Source organism: Tinamus guttatus, unplaced genomic scaffold (assembly GCF_059628265.1).
Source record: "Tinamus guttatus ecotype Peru unplaced genomic scaffold, ASM5962826v1 Tinamus_guttatus_pri_ptg000247l, whole genome shotgun sequence".
NCBI classification, from domain to species: domain Eukaryota; kingdom Metazoa; phylum Chordata; class Aves; order Tinamiformes; family Tinamidae; genus Tinamus; species Tinamus guttatus.
In genome coordinates this window covers 3948706-3961631 of record NW_028288781.1, presented here as the reverse complement: position 1 = coordinate 3961631, position 12926 = coordinate 3948706, and the positions used below count along the sequence as shown (strand labels likewise).

The window sequence follows — 12926 nt, the reverse complement described above, 5'->3', positions numbered from 1 at the left end:
TTGCACTTTCTACAGCTAAATGTAAATTTGTTGATAGCACGTGCTCTCCTCACTCTTCTCATCTTGTAGAGAAAAACAAATCTAAGAGGTTATTCCCAATGGATTATTTCAGAACGTGATAGGTGCAGTGACAGCTCACATCACTCTTACTGTGTTTTCAAGTGACTATTTGTCCTAATCTTGTGATACTCACACATTGCATAACCTGCACACATGCAACGCCAGGATTAATCCTCTTGCTGCTCTTAACAGTAGCAACATTAACAGCCTCTACAATTTTTCTCCAAGTCATTAGTCGATGATGTAGGAACTTACAGAAGTGCTGAGAATTCCTCTGATGATTTCTACCATTTTGGGTTGAAATGCCACTATGCTGGAGTTAAAACAGTCACATTTAGTGCTTTTTCTGGTAACGCCTGGATTCAGATCTGGGCCTAGACATGGGTTCATGCACAGGCATCTGGAACCCCTTTCTTGTAAATAAAACCAGAGGGGGTTAACATAGTTCAACATCTTTCCAGTGTCCGTGGATGGCAGAACCGTGTCTGGCTGCGGCACAGGTTTGTGCCTTAGATCACGTTACTGCCATTGGCATGCATGAAGTTTCTGCTGATGCCTGCAGGGAGGATCAGCTAGGCCTCTCTCATTTAGCCATACTACTAATAAATATTAGGCAGTCTTCTCTTATGACCTTGAAGAAGTTAAAAATAATGTTGATTGAAGAGACTTCATTAGGTCGCTTCATTTGTCATCTGGGATGAATCAGGGAAGTTTTATACTCATAGATTTTTGTGAAACATTACACCCTCCTGTGGCAACATATCCATACAACCCTAACAGCTATTATCCTCTTTGAATAACAGAGCAAATACATTTATTGCCTGGATATTTAAAATTCCTACAAAAGTCAATGGGAATTCTGCTGCAGTCATAATTAATGAGTAGACAGTTATCTTTAAAATAATTAACTAGAGATCCACTGGAGTTTTTGACTTTGCAAATGGAAAAAGAAGAATACATTAATTTCTGGAGATTATTCTGGAGCTAACCTATCAAAATACTGGTTTATAGTTTCTCAGTCTTCTTGATTAATGTGTACTGTTAACATTTTAATTTCAGAAAAAAAAAAGATGCTTGACATGTTAAATCACTAATAATATTTCTAATTTATACAGGATTTAAGGGATAAAAACATTTTTGTAGTCAGCAATTTTCCTAAACTTCTTTGTATTGATATTCAGAAACAATTAGCACTCCTTAAATGGAGAAAGAGGAATTGTTTAACTTTTTAACAAATGCACTGGCAGAGACTTAGGATTTGGGGCCTGTTAATTTCCAACTCTTTCTTTAATCTTCCAGGCTATATTTAAAACATGGCTTCATTATTTTCTACTTTTCTTTCTTTCTTTTTCAATAAGCTTAATTATGGCTAGACAGGTCCCACAAGAACATCAGAAAATCCATATAAACTGTCATTTAATTATCTGTGTTTTGGAATGTATAAAAATATTAAACTATATTAAAATCTTACAGGGCATCTTCTCCAGAAGAGAGACCTGAATCTTAACACCTTTAGGAAATACAAGTATATGCACCAACAAACATATGTGCCAACTGAATCACCAAATTAATCCCATCAGCAGGTATAAGTACGGAACAGCTTTTTATAAGTACAGCCCACTTTCAGGTTCAGAATAATTATTAGCATCTGATCAATGTAGGAAAAGCCCTATTCTAACTGGTGCTGAAGTATGTAAACTCTTTTTCTGCAAAGCACAGTGCTCTGTCCAGTGCTAAAGTTATGCTTTCATCTGGTTATCTTTCAAGGCAACCTGGGTGGTCACAAAAAGCACTTGACATCTTGATGCACTTCAGCAGTTTTACATATACACAAACTTTGTAGAAAAATAAATTTGTCATTCGTCACCACATATGTTGATCTGAGGAGTGAGGTTCCTGTGGCTACAGCTCCTGTGCTGCTCAGCCCATTCTCTTTCTCTCTCCCTCTCCATCTCCTCCTTTCTCCCTTTTCCATCTTCCTTTTTCCAATTAAAAAGCTTGTTTCCTCAGAAACATAAAATTTCACAAAACAAATAATGAGGGACATGATCTGCAGAATATGCTAATCATTTGCGTTAATTATAAACTCATGTCAAAAAAAAAAAGCCTCTGACTTCTTATATGGGCCAAACATTTAAAATATCTAATCTGTTATCGCTGTTCATCAGGCAGTCTTGGCAACTATGATCTATTCTGCTTTGCTTTCGGGAATGTGATAAAGAGCAAGAAACAGCTGGTTTGAGAAAGCTTTAGAAACATCTCTTAGTTTATAAAGACAATAATAATATTTTCATATTTGAATGGGTTGAGATACATGTTAGACCACACTAAAGGAAAAAAGTAACTCAATTCAAAATGTTTTCTCAAGTCAGTAAAACAACACTGCAAAAAAACCCCTGCACTCTTAGAATCTCAGAGAAAACAAGTACACACTGTACACACGCCATAAAAAGCTCTCCTCCGAATCTAATCCACTTAAACTAGACCTTTTGCTCAAATATATTTGTTATATTACAAAACTTTGTTCGTATGCTAAAAATGACTATTCATAAATTCATTTTTCATATCTTTATCAACTTTGCTTTCTAGACTGTGTTGCCAGTAAAAAAAGCCCTTCAGTTATTGGATTATTTTCTCATGTGTGACATTATTTATAACTAATGTTTGGACCAGGAAAAAAGCATAGTTTAAAAATGACAATTGTAATGATATAAATAATTTACTATTGAGAATACCAAAGATGTTATTTAATATAATTATGATTTTTAAAATATTTCTCAAAGAACCATCTTCTGTGGTTACTTTGTTGATTTGGTTACAAGTGATAGCACACATTTGGTGACTGCCTTAAACAACACAGGTCAGATTCTGGTTTTGGTTATGTCCAGTAAATCCTGTTGACTATGAGTAAGTGTTGGCTTAGTTAAGAATTAGGTTGTTAACAGCAAGTTGGAACTGATTCAGAGATCACAAAAGTCTATCGAATAGCCGCCTTTAATTTCAATGGGCTTTAAATTCTATGGAAAAAAAAAACTGTTTCTAGGGTAACAAAACCAGAAAAGGCACTTTATTCATCAGCTTTTCGTATCTGCATAAGACAGCCAGGATCCTTTATTTCTTTCATTTTGAAGCTATCTATCTGCCATTTAGAAGAGCCTTTTTGGACGGGCAACATGCTTTGATATTTCAGTAAATATAAAAATTTCTGGTGCCTTTAAATGTTATAACAGATAATTCGGAGTTTCATGGAGAGTTTAATAAAAGGGCAATAAGAAAGTTGTCAAAATATTTACCTTGCTATGTAAGATGCACCATGATGGCCCTGAGATGTTCTGTCTTTGCTCAGGCCAAATCCCTTGGATATCAGGGGGTATTTTACCTAGTTAGGAGCTGGATCTATGACCTCTTAGACAATATCAACATTTCAAAGTAGACATCTTTTAGTCCCGTATTTTGTTAGAGGTTTTACCTGGTATGTGACCTCTGCAAGTATAATAGAGTTCTTTACAATAGTCTTTGCACAGGTAGGGAAGAGCTAGTTCTCTTTCGGGTGTCTCCCCTTTCTCAGGTGAATGGAACAGATTCTGAGCATGAGGTGAGCAGTGGGCACATTTGATTTCTTCCAGTAGCTTCGCACATTCTGTGTTGTTGGTAACAGAAAATATCTGCAAGCCACAAACCAGAGACAAATAAACATATGACCTGTTTGCCAATCTTACACAAAAAGATTGTATGACCTAATGTAATAAATAATGTTAATTTAACCAATATAGTTAATATAAATGAATCATGTTTTATGTCACCATCCTGGAATAATCAAATGCAAAAGTTATTACTACGAAGTGTTCAAAGCGTCATTAGTACAGTGAGATTTTAAGTACTTGCTTCTTTTTCCCAGACAAGGATATGTGTACTCAAGTTCTCTATGGACACAAGCCTGCAGCGTCTTAATGACGTAGGCGATCTCGGCACTAGAGGCATCGTTCATATGAGGATGAACGGCCTCTGGCCATTCCTCCAATGAGAATTGCTTAAAAGCACAACTTGGGAGTTTTTCAAACATTTTAAAGATTAAAAACTAAAACTCTGCTTTCAAAACACATCAGGAAAAGCATACATAGTGGTTTGTTAAGATATGCTTGTTGTTAATTACATTGTAGTCCAACTACTGAAATGATCACTCTGGAGTTTAGCAGGTGCCTTTGGGTTTTTTTTATGCTTCAATGCTGCTCTGGTCTTTGCTCTTTCTAGTGGAGACTATTTGGAAATGGGAAAAGTCATAGGTTTCCAAACATTTCTGTGTATGAGTAAAAAAGGAGCATCCTGTTTGTCTCCATAACTTTGTCCTGAAAAAAGGAGCATATATAATGCATAGTATTTAGAGAAGTACTAAACCACGATTCATAATGTGTTTAAGTAAACACAGGAGCCTAAGAAGCACCATGTCATCAAATTGTGAAAAATAATGTAAAACAGCATAGTCATATTTACTAGTCTTTGAATGCAGAGCACTTTGTTAATCTGTTGTTAACCACATGGATTGTTTTTGATAATTCATACCAATAGTGGTTGATAGGAAATGTGTTCTCAGTTGAGAGAACAAAATCTGCTCCAATATAAAAACAAAGCTCAGGTTCTTTCTGCTACCTGTTTAATGCAATTATAAAAAAAGACTTCAAGACACTTATTTTAAGAAACACAAATGCTGCAAATATCTGTATTTTGTAAAGTGTGTAAATATTTGTAAATATTGCATTTGAAAATATTGACACAATTTTGCTATGGCTCATATCTCTGAACAGATTTGATTACAATGTGTCATTCTCTTGCAGCATGAAGTTGATTGGAATTATCTAAATTACTTCAAATAATTCAGAATATCCAATATGTGAAGACTTCTGGTCTGTAACTTGAGTACGCTGCCTCACAGGCCAGCAGTCTTCGAGGATGCACGGTAATTCTGAACTCATTTTATTTACAGATTATAACTACATAAATATGAAACTGGAGGGAAATGTGATCTGCATTGTTTTAAATAGTTATATAATCAAAATATTATAAATGACAGGGCCTTTGTAGTTACACACAAATTGAAGGAACCTTAATTTGGAAACCATTTAGTCTCACCATTTTTTGTCAAAAGGTCATCTAAAAGTTTAGTGGCCATCAGAAAGTTAAACCACTGATTGGCCTGTATCCTTATTGCAGAAGAGCTGTCATTGGCTTCAGGTAGAATTCTTCTGAATTTGACAACATTAGGTATTAAATGTTCTGTCCTTTAGACTATCTACTCTGAGATTGTCCTCATCTTCACAGTACCTTTAAAGTAAGTATGTGACTAACAGCTCTTCCCACTTTTCCTTAGAATATAATTGTGTCTCATGCCTCTTGGAACGAGGGGCTGTCTTTTTCTGCCTTGAAGACAGTAATCAATTAACTGCATGTTGCATGTATGGTAAAAGGTTTGTCTTGGCCCTGAATTCTTGGAGAATTATTTCCACAGCTCTAGTCCCTTCAGCTGCTGAAAAAGCTCAGGCTCTTTTTGCTAGATTGCTCCTTTGGTCTGTAGTAGCAGAGCTCCTAACCTTAGTCATCTTTCTGATGACTTTTAGGTGTTCTTCTAGATACAGCAGAGGTGGGAAAAATGCCTTGAAGAACTAAAAATCTAATATGATTAAACATAAAACTAAATCTAAACATAAAACTAAATATAAATAAATATAACATATAACTAAAACAAATACATAATAACTGAAACTTTGAACTTGACTTGATATTCTTCAGCACCCCAATCTAAGTAGCAGAGAACAGAGTGTATGTGCTTATAGCAGTCCGTGCTGCATGAGTTGCACTTTCCTCAGGGGTGATGGCATCCTGAGTACCTTGCATTGCTGGAGAGCAGCGGCCTATACAGTTCAGTCAAGACCTTCCAAGTAGCAAAAAGCCTTAAGACAGCAGGGGATGAGCAAAAGCACTGTTCATAACTGTGAGCTTATCAGATACTGATGTTAGCCAAGAATCCAGGACCTCTCGTAAAGTAAGGATGAAATGACCAGTTTGGGGTGTTTCCTCCAGAGAAAATCAGAGCATGCCTACAAACCCTTGAGCTCTGTGTGCTTTCTCTGCTCGGGATCACCTGCTTTGCTTAGGTCTCAGATGTTTTCATGTGTGAGTCGCTCTCATTCAGGCAGCAGGCTTTCTTGTGGTAGCAGTGTGGTGGTATGTTTAGAAGTACAAGTAAACACTAGGTATTACTAGATAAATATTCAGCATGTTTATTGAACTAACTCCACAGTGATGCACACACAACACTGTATGTCTACTGGAAGACTCCAGAGTGCTTTCTGACCAGGAGAAAAAAAAAAAAAAAAAGACAGGATAGCAAAGCTAATTTACTGTTTCTTGTGGAAAACATAATTGACGTTGCCTGGTGATACAGCCGAAGAAATGCTTGCCAACATTTCAGTCGTCAAAGTTAAGACAAAAGGATCCTAATCCTCCTGAGCAGCTGCTATCCAGGAATTAACCACAGGAATTCACCCTCTCATGTCGTTTCTGGAATGAGTCTTGGTCATATAATAGCTAATCGGAAGATTAAGGAATGAGAGTCAATCAATTATCTGAAAATCAAGTATAATGTTATTTAACTTTCAGAATGCTCCAGCAAACCGAGGTGTTAACGTTTGCTCTGTGTGAGGTCTGATGTATAACTCTATACTGGGTGGGAGATAGGGCACCCGTTCTATCCTCAACCTCAGTAAACTGATAATCTGTTTACCCTCAAGAATATTAAAGCAGTTTTAAGCAAAAGCTAAAATACTTATTTGAATAAGGCACTTTCTGTCAGGCCCCTGCTTTCAAAATGACCTTAAAGTTGACAATGGCTTTGGTCTTCTGAAGAAATGTAAACTAATTTCCTGCTTCAGTTTTTAAAGTCATATGTGACTGCAGTGGTTTAAACTAACTATGCTCTGGAAAATATGTAAAACTTCCAAACATTTATTGCAACATGCCTAATAATGATTATGCCTGCTGCTGACTAATTTACAACATCTGTAACATCATCCTTTAATCTCTAGCCACATGAAAGTAAAATGGGTAGACTAAAGGTAAGATAAATCCTGGAATGCACAGGAAAGCATAGCATGCAAAATTGGTTTATCAACAAAAAGAAGAGTGCAAAGAAGAAGGAACAGAAGGCACCACTATAGAAAGAAATGCTTTACATTGACTGTAGTGCTCTGTTTCGTATACCTTGTTGTATCTAGTTTGAGCAATATCACTTCGTTGTCAGCAGAAAACAACAGTGAAATAAGATGTATTTGGCATAGAAGCATTTATGGCTAAAAATCATATGCCTACGAGATTGTTCAGCTGTTGGGTTGAACATATGCTTCTTCTGTACTATAGTGCTGGATTATGTCATTAAAGAGTTCGGTTTCAATTTTAGGGTAATATGTAAATAGATCATTGTGCTAAGGCAGCTGTTAAAGGGACCCCAAGATGAGTTATTTGTTTAGTTGGATGTGTTCAACAATAGTCTTTGTTCGTGAAAGAGCCAGAGCAAACAAATGATTGTAAAAGGGCACACTTGAAAACAATTACTTTTCAGCCATTCCTTGACAGCCTTGGCTGTGAAGCCATCTAAGGTAGAGAGAGATTCTTTGACTGTCCAGCTGTAGGCAAACTTTGATATTGCAATATTGGGCTGGGTGTAGTAGCCCTATATAAACATGGAGATATTCTAGAAAACTAGAAGGCAAAGAGTTAAATGCCAACAACCTTTTATGAAAATCTTACTTGAGACAGGGCAATGCTGTATCTGCTTATTAGGGGAGCTGCATTTCCGTTCCCAAAACCACAGGCAATGTAGTATTTTCATTGTAAATACAGATCAATAATTTGGTCATAAAAATTCTCAAACACTCAACATCTTAACCAAGAATCTAGTATGAAAAAGTCTACTGAGCATGCTCTTTTTTTTTTTAAAGATGCTAGTGTTCAGACCTCTGTTAGGGTCATAGCCACCCTCTCCTGTAGATACGTGATGGGGAAAAACATAAAAAAGCTTTCGGACTCCTAGTAGCATACAGAATGGAAGGTGCTTTTTGAAAAGTTCTATTCAAATGCATTGCGTAATAGTTTCCAAAGTATTTTATGGAATGGTCACCACCTTCTGCTAAGTATAAATGTCACATACTTTGACATTTTTTCTAAATGTACTGATATAATAAAGCAGATCTGAGAGTGTCATCACCGTTAACCTTTGGTTAAAAAAGTCTGATTTTAAAATCCTGTAAAATAATATTCCTGTATATTTATATTCATGTGTATATTTATATTTACAAAACAGGTTCAACAGCTCAGAAATACATACTATGGGATATATAGTCATGTTTTTCACATTTTGATGAGGTCTTAATACTATTAGTCAAAAAAACCCAAAGGAAATTAAAGCATTTTCAAGTAATTAAAGGAGAATAAACCCTACAACTGCCTGGAAATTGCAAACTGACTGAAATTCAACTTCTAATTTACTGCATTGAGCCTAATTAGTACAAGGGTCTACAAGCATTGAATAATTTCAGTAGCATATATGCTACTGAGCTACTACAAATAGGGTGAACTAAGGACATATTTTCCAGTCCATATTCTTTTTTTTATTTTTTTTCCCAGCTAGATCTTTCAGGTTATGTGTGTGTGGTTAGTTTATAGTTTAATTCAGTTATCACACAGGAGCTTAATGACACCGTCTCTAGACAACATGAAGAAATATATCTGCCTTGAATCTCAAACTGCTGCTGCATATGGTATGAATAAAGAGAGATCGGCAGCTGAAAACCTGCAGCAAGACAGTTCTCACTCATCTGGGAATAGGGGGGGTAGGACAAATGCTCCCTCAAAAGGCATGAACATTTGGACAGAGCTGGGGACTGAAGGAGAATGATGTTCTCCAGTTTCACCCATTAGTGAACCAACTAACAAACACAATGGTGTTGTTGTTATTCTTTTGCCATAAGCAACAGGACTCTGTGTGTGGGCAGCAGTTTAGTGGGGAGGAGGATAAGTCGACCCCTTTTTGTCCTATTGATTTTTTCCTATTTGCATGACTTGAGCAAATTAAATGATGCAATATGGCTTTTTGTTACAAAACAAAGTGAGAGATACCACCCAGACACATATGTTGATTCGTAGAAGCTGTTTACATGAGAATGGAGTGAAATCTACCGTGAACCGAGCATAAAAATTCGATTCAGGCTGGCTTTTTTTTTTTTTAATGCCTGGGCCAGCAAGGCAGAAACGCAACTTTTCCGAGAGTCTCCAGACCTTGACAACTACAGAGTCGTAACTGAGGAATCCTTAATGAAACCTAAACGAGGATGAAGGGAAAAAAAAAAAAAAAAGGAAAAAAAAGGTGGGGGGAGGGACACCTGATGGTTTCTGTGGCGTGCAGCGCTTCCCAACGCCCGCTCCGCGCTGCAGCCCCGCAGAGGGTCCCGCCGGGTGCCCGGGCGGACGCCGGGCTCGCTGCGCGGAGGGCAGAGGCGGCGCCTGCCCCTCCACATGGCGGCGGCGCCGCAGGTGATGTGCCCGGCACGGCGGGGGCGCCCGCCGGCTCCACAGCCGCCGGCACGGCGCGGGGCGTCCCGGGCACCGCCAACAAGTTTCCTCCCGCCGCAGCCTCGGTCAGCACCTGGAGACCCCCTCCCCGGAATCAAACACACGAACCGAACCAGAAGCGGCCGCCAAGCCCCTCGGCGGGATAAGTCACCAATAGAGCAAGGGAAGGGGGCCCGGCGCGGCGCCTACCTTGGCGTGGGCGCGCGGCAGCGGCGCGGCGTCGGCGCGGGCGCAGCAGGAGAGGCGCGGGTAGAGGCCGCGGCAGAGCCCCTCGGCACCCGGCGCCTCGGCGGGCAGCAGCCGCCGCTCGCGCTTCTTGAGGCGCCGCGGCGGGGCCCCGCTGAGGCAGCGCCTCCTCCGCGCGCCGCTCTCCGCGAACTTGGCGTCGCCCTCGAAGAAGCAGAGCACCACGGCCACGAGCAGCAGCTTGAACGGCAGCATCTTGAGCATCATGGCCCGGGGCGGCGGGCGGGTGCGCCCCGCCAAGAAGCGGGGGGGAAAAAGTGGGAGTTGGAGGGAGAGAGAAGAGTGCGAAGAGAGGGGGAAGAAAAAAAATATTTTAAAAAAAGGAGGGGGACCCCTCTGACTTTTCTTTGCACTTCAAACCGGGAAATCACCTCCCGAAGGGGAAAGTCGGCGGGATGATGGTTTAAAAAAAAAAAAAAAAGGCAATAAGGAGGGAAGGAACTTCTGTCACCCGCGCTTCCCAAAAAAACGAGGATGCACGCGGGCAGAAATGGAAGGAAAAACCCGGGACGGAGCCCGGGCGGCGCGGCGCGGCGCGGCGGGAGGATGCTCGGCGGCGGCAGCGGGCCGGGGCTGCGCAAGTGGCACAGGTTTAGCAGTTGCCGCGCCGAGGCGCCGGGGCGCGGGGCGGGCCGGGCAGCGGGCGGCGGCAGCAGCAGCGCTTCACTTGTCGTCCCATAGGAAGGATGTGCCCTAGGTAGGACGAGCGGCGGCGGCGGCCGGCCCGGGCGATGCCCCCTCCGCTGCCGGCGGCGGCTACGGCTCACTAGGGCTCTCATGTTTCGCTCCCTCTTTTCTTCTTCTTTTTAAGCAGCGCGCGGGGAGGTGCTGCCACCGCGCGCCCTGCACGTCACCCGGCGGCACCGGCCGCGCGCGCGCCCCCGCCGCCGCCGCGGGGGGCGGCCGTTGGCGGCGGCCGTTGGGGAGGGGAGCGCTCCGGCCTCTCCCGCGCTTTGCCCGGCCGCTCTCCAACCGCCTCGCGCGGGGACCGTTACTGGGCACGCGGGGTCGCGGCGGCGCCCCGCCCTGTAACGGTCCCCGCGGCGGGGGCAGCGCCACGCGTCGCCTCAGCCTTGCCGCCCATGGAGTGGGAGCCCGCCCGGGGGGCCCGCCCGAGCCCTGCTCGCCCGCTGCCCGGCCTGCGGGAAGACGGCGGAGGGAGTGGAGCGCGATAGGTGGGTGCTGCCCCCGCTGTCCCACGGGGCTCCCGCTGCACCCCCCTCGAATGCCCCTTGACATGGCCGCCAAAGGTGCTCGGCTGCTGGTTGGGTCTTCCTTGCTGCCAGCCCCGACGGACTGCCAGGTTCCAGGGAAAGTTTTAGACGTGAAAGGCCACATGTGCGCTGATGAGGGGCAAGCCCAGGGAGCTACGGTGAGGCGTGATTAGTCTTGGTGTCTTCTTTGCACAGCTCCAACGCCATTCTTTCTGACACTGTGCAGCTGGCTGGCTTTCCTCAGTGTCCTTCAGCAGAGTAACACCCATATCTTGATTCTGCCCAACTTAAACGAGTTTAAAATTCTGCAGATGGATATTGTGTCAGTCAACGTGTGGCAGTTCCAAATGGTTGCAGGAAGCTGAGTGCAGAGGGGTGAGTCTGCACGTCATGGACTAAGAACGGGACAGTTTTTAAAATGGGAAGAGTGGGACAACCAGAGTGTCCAGGACTGGGTGAACAGATTGAGCACAGGAATCCATGGATAAAACAAAGAGGGAATGGGCAATCCTATGGGAATTTGGGCCACAGGAGAAAGATTCAGGGCACAGAGAGCTCTAGCTGATGAGAGGGGTCCCTAGAAAGGAGGTCATACAGATTCCTTGGAAGGGAAGAAGTTATGGCATGGGAAGGAGATACACAAGCTTCTTCCCATGCAGGAGATGAAGGAATGGAAAGTTGCCAGTGAAAGATGTAGTTTGGGTGCACCTAAAGCCACTGACTCAGGGAGACAGGGAAAGGGGGCAAATAGACCCCTCAGGGGTACTTGTGGGGATTTCGTGGTTAACCTTGAAATAGCGAAAAAAATCCCTTCCCTCCAGAGAGGCCTGGGGTAGGAGAGAGGAAGAGGAAGGAGTGCAGGCAGCTCCTGATGAGTGGTAATCTTGTTCTAAAGAAACTGCAGCCTGTTACTGTTCTCCTCACATTTATTTTTAACCAAAGAAAATGAGTCTCTTCAGATTTACTTTTGAACTCTATCTCTAAACAGTCCACAGTGAACTGAATCGGAATTTGGCATGGACAAAGAGTACATCAGATAAATCACTGAGCAGATAAATCACTGGGTAGACATAAAAACTGCTTCCTTTCCCTTCTAGTGCCTTTCTTGGAGGACAGTGGTTCCTAAACTCCTTACCACCACCTGTCTTATTACTGGCTCTCATTTGGTTGAAAAGGCTCCTGACCAAGGCTCGAGCTACCTCACATACAATGAATGAGAGAAGACCCTGATGCAGCACAGGCCCTAGCACTCGTGTTGATGTGTGAAATACAGCTTTCTGGCTTTGTAGTTTCAGAAAAAAATACTACTCTGTTGTACTGGGACTTGTGCCATAAGCAACCTGGCTGGCAGAATTGTAGCCGTGCAGTTATACTACAATACCTATGTCGTTTTTATTACTCTGGGTTATTACATAGATCATTGTGAAGTAAAAGTGATTATTTTATAAAGCACAATAACAGTATCATAATAAAGTCACTTTTATTCCCAGCAGCCTGCTTAGAATGGGTTATGCTGGCAGTGTTTTGGTGGTGTAGGCGAGTAGGTCTGTAGTCTGTATGCCTATTTCCCTCTGTAAGCAGAGGCAGCGTTCATATTTTTACATTAGACTTCCTGCTTCAGATGTGCATATACCTTACTGGAATGGGAACTCTGTGAAAGGAAGCAGCCAAGCAGCCACAGGCTAGATACCCTCTTGCAAAAACAAACGTTGAGTAAAAATTTCTGTGAGGAGCTGCGGCCTGGTCCTCACATTTCCATCTCTCTGAGGGAAGTGGAGAGAGGAA

General features: G+C 42.4%; 1 protein-coding gene across 2 annotated transcripts in view; it reads right to left on the bottom strand.

Annotated features, from left to right (window-relative positions):
* Positions 1-10177, bottom strand: part of HHIP (hedgehog interacting protein) — a 67777-nt gene extending 57600 nt beyond the window's left edge. For both annotated transcript variants that reach the window (XM_088526567.1, XM_088526568.1), the window contains exons 1-2: positions 9871-10177; positions 3530-3725 (exon numbers count right to left, since the gene is read on the bottom strand). In XM_088526567.1, the coding sequence (XP_088382693.1) occupies positions 3530-3725; positions 9871-10134 (460 nt within the window). In that variant the 5' untranslated portion in view covers positions 10135-10177. The remainder of the gene's footprint in view (positions 1-3529; positions 3726-9870) is intronic.
* Between the last annotated feature and the right edge of the window lie 2749 nt (positions 10178-12926).